At 34.6% G+C, this 14,982-nt stretch overlaps 1 protein-coding gene across 1 annotated transcript in view; it reads left to right on the top strand.

Annotated features, from left to right (window-relative positions):
• CRISPLD1 (cysteine rich secretory protein LCCL domain containing 1) overlaps positions 1-11,165 on the top strand; it is a 46,922-nt gene extending 35,757 nt beyond the window's left edge. The window contains exons 13-15 of the mRNA XM_004436299.3: positions 3,487-3,562; positions 7,352-7,482; positions 10,059-11,165. Coding sequence (XP_004436356.1) covers positions 3,487-3,562; positions 7,352-7,482; positions 10,059-10,110 — 259 coding nt within the window. The 3' untranslated portion in view covers positions 10,111-11,165. The remainder of the gene's footprint in view (positions 1-3,486; positions 3,563-7,351; positions 7,483-10,058) is intronic.
• The last annotated feature ends 3,817 nt before the right edge of the window (positions 11,166-14,982 follow it).

The raw sequence follows: 14,982 nt of genomic DNA, 5'->3' as shown, positions 1-14,982 counted from the left end.
TTTTGAAAATAAAGCAGTGTTTCACTTAGAGTGAGACTGGTTGTTCACAAGGTAATAAAAGACTGTGATGTTGATGTAAGGAGTAAGTATTTCATTTTCTATCTCAATTGGGGAGTTTCTCAATCACAAATGTGATGATAAAAGCAATCAGTTCCTTCACATAGGAATAGTTAACCTGTTTTCCTTCTAAAAACCCAATCTGTTTATTTCTACTCTAATGAAAGAACAGTGTTGTAATGTTTTTGGTCAGCTAACTTGGTGCATGCTGATTTGAGGATTTTTAAATTCTTCAACATGTGTTTTTACTGGAATCAGTGGATTACACAATGTGTAGGATAATTTGAGTTTCCCCTACTGTTTGAAGTGCCTCATATATGTTTTTACCATCTGGTTATGGATGAATTATACCAAATATTTTTGTATAAAATTATAATCCCCTCTTACTAGAGCTTCACTCAATATGCCGTTATGAGGCTCACAGATTTAATTAGAGTTGTGGTTAGTTTTATAATCTTAGAAAATTTTGTAAAATTTCTTTTTTTCAGATTTCTCAAACCCCTATGCTTACAGATTGTATTTTTATAGAGGGAATAAGAGATATAATGTTAGGTGAAGCTGTTAATTTTAGCATTGTGATATCGTGGAAAAAACAAGAATTTTAGAATTATCCATTTATTAAATACCTGCTGTATACAGTATTATGGTAGGCCCTATCTCAGCCATGTGACTAGGCTAATGAGGACCAATTTCTAAGGATAATCTCTGTGAAGCATTCCAGCAGAAAGCCTCCCTCTAGTAGATGCTCAATAAATGATAATTTGAATATCTATGGAACAATCTGTAGCAATACGCTTCCAAAAGAAAAAAAAAGTCAAGTAAAATATTAATAAATGTTTCCTATTTCTTGGCTTATTCAAGGGAGGGTAATATTCCCCCAAAAGGGAAATGATATCTGAATGTTTTTTGTGTTTTTTTTTTTTTGGTGATTTGGCAACATCTTTGCCAATCCTTCCTCTTTTTGCTGAGGAAGATTGGCCCTGGGCTAATATCGGTGCCCATCTTCCTCTGCTTTATATGTGAGATGCCTGCCACAGCATGGCTTGATAAGCGGCGTGTAAGTCTGTACCCAGGATCTGAACCTGTGAACCCTGGGCTGCCAAAGTGGAGCACGAGAGCTTAACCACTACGCCACTGGGCTGGCCCCCTGAATGTTTTAAATTTAATTTTTACTTTTACTGTCACAAATATAACAAATCAGTGCAAGTAATTATTTAAATATAGTTTTGACCTTAAGTAGTCTGGAAAGCTCCCCTCCTGTTTTCTTTTAGAGACTAGTGAAGCAAAGATTATCTTTTCTTTTCTCATATAAAACTTTTAATAGTTTCATAAATTCATAAATAAATGATGTTATTTATATGACAGTTTACAATTTTTAGGCAACCATGTGGTTGGTACATCTGTTTTAGAATTTCACATCATTTAGGTAAGTTGAGACATAAATCTCTTCCGGAGGAAAATGGTAAGAGCAAATAAATGAAAGAAACTAAGCTTAAGATAAGCATGAAGAAACAAAGTTTACCTGCACAGTCGTGTCCTTGAGAGGTTCCATGGCTGGTAGGACAGCCCCAAATAAACTATCTCTATTATTTAGTACCATAACCTTATAAAAATTACGTGTGTATCTGTGTGTTTGCGTGTGCTATTGGAAATCTTTTTTTTCCAACCTAGGGATGAGGCATAGGCAGGTGGAATCTTATCCTGATATCTATAAACAATTAGATCTTTAAAATCTATTGAATGCTGAAGATGTAAGAGCAAGCTATCATTAAAATGTGCCAACATTTTTATTCAAATCTTGCAAGCAAATTGTTGATAAAGGAATGTTTACTAGGTCACTATCTACCTTCTCAGGAGTGTGTAACAAGGTGTTCGAGCCAGAGAATAGACACAAACAAGCAAAAACATCCTCCGGTCTTTCTTTGACCTGAATTGACCTGAGTAGCAACTAACTCAGTCTGGAGCTACTGGCCTGGCCTTTCAAAACCAAAGGCTAAGTGTGGTCAAGGTAGAGCCCACATAGCATGATCCTAAGGGCAGAGCAGGTGATTTTATTACCATTGGGTGAGCACTGAATGCCCAACAGTTCTCAGATACAAGGAGAAAATGTCACAGTCAATGGGGTCACCCTTCTTCCTCCTACAGAAACCTTCAACAGCATCTTTTATAAAAATCAACCCTTTAAAGTTATGAAAATTCAGATTCATTTATTACTTATATTTAAATGGTTCTGGTTTAGATTTAAGAAGTATATATACTCTAGTATAGTGTTATATAAATTTTAGAAATAAGAAATTTAAATAAGAAATGTGGCTATTTCTTAAAAGCGGTCTTAAGGAAGAGCTGCTTCAGTTGGTAAAGGTGGTTGCAATTGAAGTTTTTTTTAGAATACTTTTAGGAAAATTATTGATGCCCTCATTAAACAATGATTTTCATATAGGCGTTTTCTTGAAACTCTGATTTATTATGTAAAACGAATTATGTTTTTTCAGTGTTAGTTTTTAATTTCCTCTTAGTGCATGAGTGTGTGTGTGTGTGTCTGTGTGTCTTGTGTGGGTGTGAATTCAGAAAAAGCAGTTGATAAAACAAAAAGGCACCACTTGACAGTTTCTTAAACTCAGGGAGTGGATTTTTTAAAATATCATGTGATTGATTGAATACTGATAATTGGACCTTATGTTTAAATAAAAAGTTTTTGGAAACTTTTTAAAAATGAACTAAGCCAATCAGATATTGGTAAGGCAGTAAGATGTCTGGAGAAAGAACATTCCATGCAGGGAACGAAGATAAGTGCCAAGGCCTGAGGAGGAGCCTATTTTGTATGTTTGGGGGATAACTGTTAGGCCAGTGTGACTGGAGTTGGGTGAGAGAGTGGCAGAGGAGTCGGATATAAAGTTAGAGAGGTAATAGGGGGACGGAATATGTACGGCTTATTGGCCGTTGTGAGGATCTTCTCATTTCTTCTGATTGAGATGGGAAGCCACTGGGGTATTTGGAGCAGCGGAATGATACGATTGGACTTGTGTGCTTCAGTATCAGTGTGAGGAAAAACCAGATCAGAGGGGGCAAGGTGGGAAGCAGGGAAATGGTAGGAGAGCCTATTGTAGTAAGCCAGACACATTGAGAAATACATCCTGATGTTTCTTTCTGCTTTGAATCCCCAAATTAGAAAGCTTCTTGACTAAATTAGAAAGGAAAAAAAGTTAAAAGAAAAGAAACACATTTGTGCTAAAAGCTGGAAGTGGATAAAGTAAGCAGAAGCACTTGTGTCTACTGCCTGGCTTGTACAATTGACCTATTTCAGAAGAAAAAAAACGGGTAGGGTTTAGAATGCTGAGTTTATTTTTGTGTATGCATGTCTGTGGTCTTATTAATAAGAAAGACTGAAGTAACCAGCTACTTAATATTTATATATATGTTTTTTTTCAGAGTCTACTGTCCTCGTAACTGTATGCAGGCAAATCCACACTATGCTCGTGTAATTGGAACTCGAGTTTATTCTGATGTAAGTATCCTAATTTATGTAGCTCTCAGTATTCACGTGTGTGTATATATATATAAAACACACACATATATGAGTATATATACACACACATGTACACACATATATATATGAGTATGTACATATGTAGTGTGTATCTGTATATATATACACCCTCATATATATATATACACACATTTAAATGTATATATGTACATTTATACTCAGAATAAGGAAATAGATTTTGTGTTGATATACATAGTCTCAAAAGAGTTAATCATCAATAACGTTGAAAAATGAATATCCATATGCAAATATGAGTGCATAATAATTTATTTTGACTAGATTTTTCTTCATATCCTACCCATGTGTCTTATATCAGTCACTTAATGAAATAGTCTGAAGGCATTCTTGAGAAGGAAAATACATTTTGCTTTTCTTTAATCTTCCTTTGGGTTCTTCAGTATTTGAAGTATAAACTGGATAATTAAGAAATTGTCAAATGTATGAACAATATCTTCACTGTCAAAGAAGCATTTAAAAAAGTAACATAGAATCAAGAACAGATAATACATTAAAATACATACAAAAGGAAACCAGTTGAGGGCATGTTATAATGGATGACATTACTGGGGTTGGACAAGGAATGTTAGCTGTGAGGGCTTCAGTATGGATAGGTACTTTTTGAGCCAGGTTTCACGTGTGGGTTGGTAAAGAGGAGTAGGGAACGCATCTAGGTGGGATGATTGGCATCTGCAAAGACAGGGAGGCGAGAGCAGGTGAGCTGTATGCAGGCATAGCATGGTTTGCTTGTCTCTGGACTGGTGAGAATTGAAGCTAAATGGGGCTGCAGCGAATTTTGTGTTGAAGGGATGAAGGGATCCAGCTCCTGAAACTGTAAATGGAGAGGCTGAATGCATGCTGATGAGTTTAGATTTTATGTGGCAGTCATTTAGAAACCACTACAAATTTCTAAGCCAGAGAGTTATAAAAATAAATTGAGAAATATACTCTTGATACACATACTCAATAGAATACTATGGAAATATGGTTGTGAAAAGAGGCCTGAAATGTGGATCTTACCACCTTATTTCTCTTGGTGAGTTCATTTAGGTCCAGGTTTTTTTCAGTTCAGTTTTACCTTTGAAATCATTCTCCAAATCTGATCTCTCCGAAGCTTCAGTTTTGCTGTATTCTTATCTGCACCTTCAGTGTACTGCTAGTATCTTAATTTGCCAGTGCTCATGTTTGTGCTTATCTTCTTGTCTCTGTTTGAAAACATCCTATTTCTAATTTTTCTATCTGTTAAAATCATGGTCATTCTTCACATCCTAAATTATTGCCGCTTTCTCTGTGAAGTGTCTTGCTGGATCTCCAGATGCAAGTCTGATGTCGTCCTTCTTTCAACCCCTATAACTTTGTTTTTTCCCTTTTAGCACTTAGCCAATTCCTTTAGGTACTATGATTGTCTCCCACCTCTTTCATTAATTGTTAAGTTTCTTGAGGGCAGCACCTGGGCAATTCATGCATCCTTTTTTCATCAACAGTTTGATGGGTGCCAGGCTGTAAACAAGACAGGTTCGCTTCCTGCCATCAGAACTTAGAGCACACAGTGACATCAGACATTAAGCAAATACCTTGCACATAAATGTTTGTTGAAAAAACAAATAAATAAATGGATATGAATGAGCATATCTAGAATCACAGAAATTTCCAAAGAAATCATTCTTTTTCAGATTGTCCCTTTAAGCATCAAAACTTTTCATTTTAGTTGTGTCTGGTGAAAATCTTTCAAAATATCCTACCCATTTCTGTAATAATAAGCCATCTCTTCACTAGAGTTAGGTTTTGTTAGAACTTATATCCTGAGATTATTTTATGTTCCTACCTCAGTGAAATGGGTAGATAATTATGTATTATTATGTAGATCCTTTTAAGAGTAAGTTGAAAATGTAAAGCTTACTATTATATAGTAAGTACAGAGGCAGAGATTCAACCATTAACTGCCAATCTCCCCACCCCCTACAAAATACGTTCTCTCTTTAAGTGCAGGATATGGGACAATGAGAACCAATCTACCAATCTCCTTCTCTCTCCCTCCCTCCCCCTTCCCGTGTGTGTATATGTGTGTGTGTGTGTGTGTGTGTGTGTGTGTCTGTCTCTCTCTCCATTTATAGTGACAACCTGTACATTCTATTGCTTTGAACTTTTATTTCCCATTTGTCAAAGATACAGTTAATTTCTGCATTCATTTAAAATGTTACACTGTTTTCACAGACAAATTCTTCTTTCTTTTCATCATATATTAGTTCTTATAAAGTGTGGGTATGAAAAGAAAATCTCCTCTGACCTTTAAACTCAAATAGGAATGCCTGCTGACTGCATAGTTATGGGCCAAACAATAGTTTCAAAACGTATTAAGTGCTTGGATTTAGTGAATGTTATATCTAAGCACTTTTATTGCCTTTGGGAAAAATGCTGATAATGCTCTTTTAACAGAGCAAGATAAATACTGAAATATGTATAGAATTATTTTTAATTCCATCTGTTATGAACTATATTGGATACAAATGTTAATTCAGTGAGAGACTTTAAATGGTGAATAAAATGCCTCCTCAGAGCACGGATATGAGGTTTTAGATATATGGTATTTTGTGATATAGCAAAACGTGAAAAGGATTAAGCAGCTTGGCATTCAGGCTCTCTGATCTAATAAATACTGACTGATGCCACAAAGTTCAGAGCACAGTAATAAAGCAAGGTCATGTAAGATGCACATGCTTATGTGAACTTAAAAAAGCATGTTAAGTCACTCACATGTGCATAGAGATAAGAAAAGAACACACCAGTGGGATCAGAAAAGACCTGTGGGAAGCTGAGTTGGATTGCTTTATACTGAAACAGTTCAAGTGTTTCATTTTGTAGGATTTCCTCAGGCTATACTCAGCTGTTGACAAATTTTGGTGAACATTTGGATTAAAGGAAATGTTAAAATCTAGAGAAGACTTTAGTGGGCCAAAAGAAAAGAGTTGACTTCTAGAAGTCGATAGTTTTAAAAATTTGAACGTGTTAGACTTGAAACGGTGATTTTCTCCTCCATAGAAATCCCATTCAATTGAGATTCTATAACTAGTACAATGTAATCATAGAATTTTCTCTGTATGTCAGACCATTCAAGCCAGGGTGATAGGCATTGCAAATCGAGGTAGAAGCTCTGATTGTTCTTCATGTTTTTCTTCTTGGAGTTATTCTTTCAGGGGAATTTTCTCTGCATAGATTATACTATTTAACGGGAAAAAACTCCCCATTTAATGTAAGCCTGTATTTTGGAAAAGGAACCATAGATATAAACAGAACTATGTTTGAGTTGTTGATGTCAAAACTGAACATAAATGAGGTACAGATAATCCGGCCTTGAGCATTTGGTCAGAGTGACTCAGTAGGGACTGGCAAAGGGTGAAAATTAAGAATGATAATTAGGCCCTTGAAGAGATAAAAGGAGCTAATTTGCTTCTTATTGCTTCAACAATAGAAAAAGCCTGCTGTTTGGACAGGCAAGTATTTGCTAGACTAGCTGGTAAAGGGATTTTACCATTGCAGCCACCGTTAAGATCTGCCGTCAGACTTGCTCAGAATTGGCTCTAACTTTGTGAGTTTGGAAACATTCCTTTATGCACAAAACATCATCCGGTAGCTGCTCACTGAGTATCCATGTAAAGACAGATGACAGTGACTTCAGTCCAGTAGACGAGTAGGCTGGACAAGTTCCGCAGGAATGTCCTACTAATGACGGGTTTTACCTTGTTCCCTCAGCTGTCCAGTATCTGCAGAGCAGCGGTCCATGCCGGGGTGGTTCGAAATCAGGGTGGTTATGTTGATGTTATGCCTGTGGACAAAAGAAAGACTTACATTGCTTCTTTTCAGAATGGAATCTTCTCAGAAAGGTAAATAAAAAACAAAAAAAAAAACGCACATATAGACCGTCTATCCCTTTATGCTTGCTTTACAACCAACTCACTTTATTATAGGTTTGAAGTTAGGTGGCTGAGCCGGTGTATTTTTTGCTAACTGTGTAGGAGTCGGTCTTCCAGGGATGGGAGAAGCTGCAGCACCAGAGGCGCCTGTCTCCTGCAGGCTTATAAAAATCAACGTGAAAATCAGATTACGAGTCAGAACCACTCTTTTGTTAATTGGTTTTATAATGAGCAAATTTCTTTCATCCTCTTTTGGATTTTCTAGATTCGTTTTTATACGTAATTCTTTCTAGGTAAGCAAAGCACTGACTATTTCTCTAATCCAGCTGTCTGGCAAAGTATTTGACGAAAACAATGAGTCTGATTTTCCCCAGAATCAAACTCTCTCTTTGATTGGAAATTGTATTCCTAGTATGAGATTTCCAGTAATCTCATACTATTTGGTCCGTTAGTATTATATATTTTAGTGGTTTGGGAAAATTCGTGTGACTGACTTGATCAAGTATTAATAAGAGTTAAGAGAAAAGAACCTGTAGTGATTTTTCAAATCATTGGTACTTGGTGGAACTAATATTAAGTCCCATGTATTTTGTATGGATACAGAAAAATCCCTAACTTTTAGACATTTACTGGGTTCTTCAAAATTGTCAATGGAGGGTCCACATATACAGTAAAGTTTCTCTAAAGGACACCCATCTAGGTGCCATCTTCATAAAAAGACAGATTTGTATTTAGCATCTATTTTCAGATGAGACTATATCAAGACATCATTGTTAAGAAGGTGACTTCTCTACAGCCTGGCTCAAAGTAATGCTCTAGAGTACTAACTTATTATTTCCTAAGTGTGAAAAGTTGAAATTATATTGCTATCATACTTATTAATATTTTTAACATCTATGGTTTCAAGAAAAATTTTAGTGAGGAAATGTAATGGTCAAATCTGAAAGATCCTAAGAATTTCTTCACTGAAATGGAAACGCACACAAACACAGAGCACTCAATATATATAATTGACATATATGTATATATAATATGGTATGATATATAAAATAGATACAAGTTAGGGAGTCTGATATGCAATTTATAAACTAAACTGAGTGATGTGGTTTCATTTACCTGTCATATTTCTTAAATTTATTCTAAAACTATAAGATGATAGATGATATCCTAAGAAAAATGAGAATAATTATTTTTGAGCACCTACTATGAATTTTCTAGATGCTGCTGGGTGCCCTAAGTCTATTAGCTCCACCAACAGCTCTGTAAAGTTAATTCTATAAACCCTAATTTAATAGATGTGTTAACTGAGGCTTGGAGAGGTTAAATGATGTGCCCAAGGCCATCTAACGAGTCAGTCTCAGAGCTTGGGTTCAGCAGCAGATCCGTAGGCTCAGAAATATGCATTTTTTCCGGTGTATCACTGGGTTCAAAGAAGAAACACCACCAAACGCATTCACTTTCTAGGGCGCTTTGTCAATCTGTTTTCTACAAAAAAAAAAAAATGGCTTCTATTGGCCATCTGATTGTATGAAAACCTGGTGTGTGTGTATTTATTGTGTGCATGTTGTGTGTACACACGTGATGTCTTCGTACTTATTTTTCACTCTAACATTCTCCCCTTTCTTTTCTTGTACATGAATAAATAAATAAGAGGAATTGCACTTTGTCTCCGTCTTAGCATGTATGGCATTTGTCGCTAAAAGCCTTTTTTTATAATTAGGAAAGTAAAACTTTATGCAAAAATGTAAAGACTTCAAAAGGTTACATTTGATTGGAATAACTATTAATGTCATTGTCAATCTGTTTTAACTTTTAGGCATTTAAACAAAACACACCTTGATTGATATTGCCAAGTAAGATATGAATAATTTAGAAAAGAATAAAATGTATGATTCTGCATTGCTTTTAACTTCTGTTTTGAAATACCTCCAAAATGAGATTGAGTGCTTCTATGTGTGTTTCCATTTCAGTGAAGAAATTCTTAGGACCTTTCAGATTTGACCAGATTTCCTCACTAAAATTTTTCTTGAAACCATAGATGTTAAAAATATTAATAAGCATGATAGCAATATAATTTAAATTTTATCAGACTTAGGAAATGATAAGTTAGTACTCTAGAGCACTGCTTAACTATCACTATCTTTTTAACTTAGGGTTAACTTTTAACCATGCCTCAGCTGTAAACCTGGATCTCAGTATTCCCCCAGTAAAACAGAACAATAGTTGTCTAATTCTGCTTTATTAGAATTAACGGTGGTAATATAGGAAAATGTGATCTAGAATCTGTGAAGTTCTATAGGAAATACTATTATTACCACTATGCACCTTAAATTTCTTTGGTAAACTTACAGCCCAGCATACAACGAAGATTTAAAGAATTATGTCATTCTCGCTCAAGCTTTCCAATAACTATAAATTATAGTAGCCTAAGAAAGTTGACCATCTGGATTCATAGAGCTGCTTTCTTGACTGTCATAAGACAGCGTGATTTATTTGAAGGATTATATATGGAAATGACATCAATATACTTTTTGTATTTTTTGCAGTTTACAGAATCCTCCGGGAGGAAAGGCATTCAGAGTATTTGCTGTTATGTGAAATGGAACGCTTGGAAGAGGATTGTAAAGACTATTCCAAATGCCATATTTCTGAAGTTTGTATAGAACTGTAACATTACTGTACAGAAGATATCAACTATTTTCAGCCCCCCAAAAGTGCCAAATGCATATAAATCTTGATAGACAAAGTCTGTAAAATAAAACATGGGACATTATTAGCTTTGAGAAAAGTAATGAATATGTAATGGTTTTAGAAATCCTGTGTTAAATATTGCTATATTTTTTTAGCAGTTATTTCTACAGTTAATTACATAATCATGATTGTTCTACATTTCATATATTATATGGTGCTTTGTATATGCCACTAATATAATGAATCTAAATATTGAATGTGAATGGCCCTCAGAAAATCATCTGGTGCATTTAAAAATAATCAACTCTAAAAAAATGAAGGAAACCATATTATCACATTTTCCCCAGTTCAATACTATGCCATTACCTATTCCAAATAATCTCAAATTATTTTCCACTTAACCCCTGTATAGTTTTTCTCTTCTGTTAAGTTTGGGCTTACAGACATAAGTCCTGATATTGCACTTCTTATTTTGTATAAAATAATCCCTTAATATCCAAATGAATCTGTTAAAATGTTTGATTCCATGGGAATGGCCTTATAGTAAATGGAATGAAGTCAGAGAAGTGGTATGAAAACATTCCCAGTGACCATATAGTAAATATAGGGTTAAGCATGGGCAGCAAGAGCTTTGTATGTGTTGTTCAAACTGGGGTCACACATTTTCTTTTGTATCCTGGCAAATACTCCTGCAGGCCAGGAAGTATAATGGCAAAAAGTTTAACCAAGATAAATTAATGTATTGCATCACCATTGCTACTGATTTTCTTAATGGTATACGGCCTTGTGTATAAATGTTGCCATATTATGGTACCTATAATGGTGATATATTTGTTTCTATGAAAAATATATTGTGCTTTGAGACAGAAAATCTGTAAAATTTTAATTTTGGTATTTTTTTTTCTGCTGGTCAATTTACTCTTTCCTTGTAAACATATTAAAATGAATCATGTTTCAAAATATTATTTTCAGTCTCCTTTGCATCCTTATTTTGATTTCGAAATCATTTTAAATTAACAAAATTATTGTAAGTCTTTTAAATTTGGATTATTGACATTAATATAAATAACATCCTTAATACCAGAAGCCTGCAAAGTCAACCTGATTATTTAGGTATTTGTATATGAACAAGAAGATGGACGGTCATTTATTTATTTATTTATTTATTTATTTATTTATTTATTTATTTATTTATTTTTGTGAGGGAGATCAGCCCTGAGCTAACATCCGTGCTAATCTTCCTCTTTTTGCTGAGGAAGACCGGCTCTGAGCTAACATCTATTGCCAATCTTCCTCTTTCCCCCCCCGCCAAAGCCCCAGTAGATAGTTGTATGTCATAGATGCACATCCTTCTAATTGCTGTATGTGGGACGCGGCCTCAGCATGGCCGGAGAAGCGATGCGTCAGTGCGCGCCCAGGATCCGAACCCGGGCCGCCAGTAGCGGAGCACGTGCACTTAACCACTAAGCCATGGGGCCTGCCTGACAGTTATATATTTAGAAGCATTATATCAAGGGAAAATTTGAATAAAATAGATTAATTTATAAACTAGAAGGAAAGAATCTAAAAGATATCAAGTGATTGTAAAAGAATTGACAAGACAGTAAATACTTCAAATATTTTTAGAAAGTAAGTGAGTAGGCATGTAGGAGCAGATAAAAGAGAGGTAAATTACAGGGAGAGGTTGGGGAACGTTAAGAGAGCTGGATAATACAAAAAATGAAAAGAGGGGCTCGAATAAACAACTACTGGAGAGCAAACTGTGAAGAAACTAACATCATGATCAGTTATCAAGTATTGGCCAGGAATTAAATCATTCAAAATATAGGTAACTAAAACTTAATCATTTATACATAAAAAGTTTCAAAATTTAAAGCAAATTTGGTGGGAACATTTTTTCCAAAGGACACATTACACCTTCTTAAATAGTGTGTTTGAAATATAACCTTTTACCAAATTTGTTTTCTGTTCCTCACTGCCCCCCCAATAGAGAAGCCCCATCAATTCTGTCAGTATAAGGATTCTCATATTTGTCCCTAGTTTAGATATTCATCACCGGTTTTCTGTACTATTGCAATGTGTCCAACCGGGGCCTCCTCATTTGTTCTCCATTCCTTTTCAGTACATCCTTAATTTTTTCACTGGAATTACTCTCTTCCAGAAGTGGCCATTATTTAAGAAAACCAAACCATCTTATAAAAGCATTTAAGAACCTCGTTGTTTTGTTTCATGTTGCTTTTCTGTGCTCTTCTATGCAAGATGTGGCCTTGAGTAAGTTACTTAACTTTCTGTGCTTCAATTAACTCACCTGAAAAATGGGACAAATAATACCTCATAGGGATGGCTCTAAGAATTAATTGAGATATTATGTATAATGTACTGAAAAGAACGCCAAACACATAGTATGTGGTAAATATATGTTAGTTTTTATTATTGACATCATTATAATCATTTTTGTGTTATTTACCTTGGGGAAACTATGCATCCATTACACTACACTACTGATCCTTCAGCACTTAACTAAATGTGAAATCCTCCAGGAATTTTCCCTGTGATTCTCCTGGTAAGAAATAATCCTTCTAATATGCCCTTTCAATTTGACCATATTAATTTTTAAATTTTGCCTTGTATTATATTTAGTTCTTTAAAGCTTAAGGATAAGCTCCTTAACAATAGTAATACTCTTATCTATCCCTGTACCCCAGAGATGCAGTGATCTTTACCCTGTATAAATATTCCAACAATCCCTAATTTTATTCTTGATGAGCTAAGTAAATATAGTTGTCTATTATCACAGCAGAAGAAAAAATATTATAGCTAAAGACAATGGTTTATTGATAAATATTCTAAATGTGGACTTCAAGGTTAATGCTTATGAAATAGTCTTAACATCATTATTTTAGCTTTCAAAGTTTACCAGACCACATGTTAATTATTTCTTTAATGTTCTGCATCTAATAAAAGTAATCTGTGTATTTCAAGAAAGTAGAGTTCTCAAAAAAATTTCTCTTGTAATCTGTGAGAAAATTGGCATATTACGATGTATGCTTTTCCATTCAATATTGTATTTTGAAATCTTGACTGTTCTCTACCATTTCTAAAATGTTTTTAAAAGGAATGTAAACTCTTTTGAAGAGCAGAGTGAGCTAAGCTAAGAAACAGAGCTATCATTTTTGCAGACATACCAAACTCCAGCTTTGGGGTTTAAGCTAATTTACTGCACAAAGAATTACATTGTTTAGGTTGATTTAAAGCACTTATCTGAGGTGATGTTTCAGCCCAGGCCCCATAATATTCAGAAGCTGAAGAAATAGTTTAGCTAAATAATCTGATCCTCTTTCACTAATTTGTTGGAATTAAAGGCTAAATTGTATCAGTCTGAGATTTTTAAATGGCAGGCAAACTCGTTGGAACTCTGCTATTATGCTTAGCAATTAGATATTCTCTTTTCCTCTTATCCTCCAATCATTATGTTTCACAAAATAGTGTAAAACAATGCTGATAAGCAAACATCTTTGTACTAGACCATTAAATTGTGAAAACTAATTTTTCAATGATCACTAAAAAATATTTTCTAATTAAAACCATAATTAATTGTTAATTACATTTATGAATATGCTGATAAAGATGAAAAGCAGAGAGCCTATACAAGGCTGTATCTGATAAGCTCAATTTTAAAAAGGAACATGTATAGAAGACAAAGTGGAAATCAAAGATAAATATTTAGAAGTGCATGAACTGATCTAAAATAATATTAGAAATGTTCGATCCCAACCTGATTGAGCTCCTAACTTGTAAGAAAATAAAGATTATTTTTAAAGCTGTAAAAGAACAGCTTGGCTAGGAACAATATGTTGAAAACCACAAATAAATAAACAAATAATAGCCCCTTTGGAAGCTTTCAGCTTTCGTTCATTCTAAAAATATCAAGTTCCTACAATTTGCTGTGGACTGGCTGATCACTGTAGATATGCTTGTAAGCAAAAATACCTTCAGGAAATTAGACTCCATTGAACAAGACAGATATTAATTAAATAATCAAGCAAATAATATGATGATTACAAACCGTGAAGGTTCCAGAATGACATAGTTACAAAGAAAATGTTAATAGTACCGTGGGAGTATTTAAAAGTGGGACTTGACCTAGTGGGGAGAGGAAAGATGACTTTCCTGAGGAATTGACATTAAAGCTTAGATCTTAAGGATGAGTAGGAGTAACTAGAGAGAGGCAGAATTCCTTGCAGAAAGAATAGAATATGTAAATGCCTTATTGCAGAAGCATTCTAGCAACAACAGCAGCAAAAAGCCAAAAGTCAGTGTGTCTTGAGGGCAAAGAACCGGAGATGTTGTGAAGTATGAGTCTGGAGAAGGAAATGGGGGAGGAGAGCAGGGTGGACAGGATCTCTTTTGGGTTAAAATGCACTGTTGGAGCTCAAAGAAATGCCCAAATTGAATAATACTATGACATGACACATTAATGTGCTCACAAGACACTGAGGTATTCAGAGTTTGAGCAGAGAAGCAAAAGTATTGAATACATTCTATAAAAATATCAATCTTGGAGTTTTATAGCACATTACAATAAGGTATCTTACTTTATCTAATACTCTTGAGATCTAAAGATTTTGATTATTATATGATTAACATGTCTAAAGTAATGGATTGCAGATGACTGTATAAGAAAGGAGAGAGGGGGGTGACATGTATTGAGACCAAGTATGTGTTAGAAACACTGCTTTACATTTCATATATATTATTTAAATCTCACAACAAACCTGT

This window comes from Ceratotherium simum, chromosome 31 (genome assembly GCF_057802395.1).
Source record: "Ceratotherium simum simum isolate JZ-2026a chromosome 31, ASM5780239v1, whole genome shotgun sequence".
In the NCBI taxonomy this organism is placed as follows: Eukaryota; Metazoa; Chordata; class Mammalia; order Perissodactyla; family Rhinocerotidae; genus Ceratotherium; species Ceratotherium simum.
This window is presented reverse-complemented; position numbering and strand designations above follow the sequence as displayed.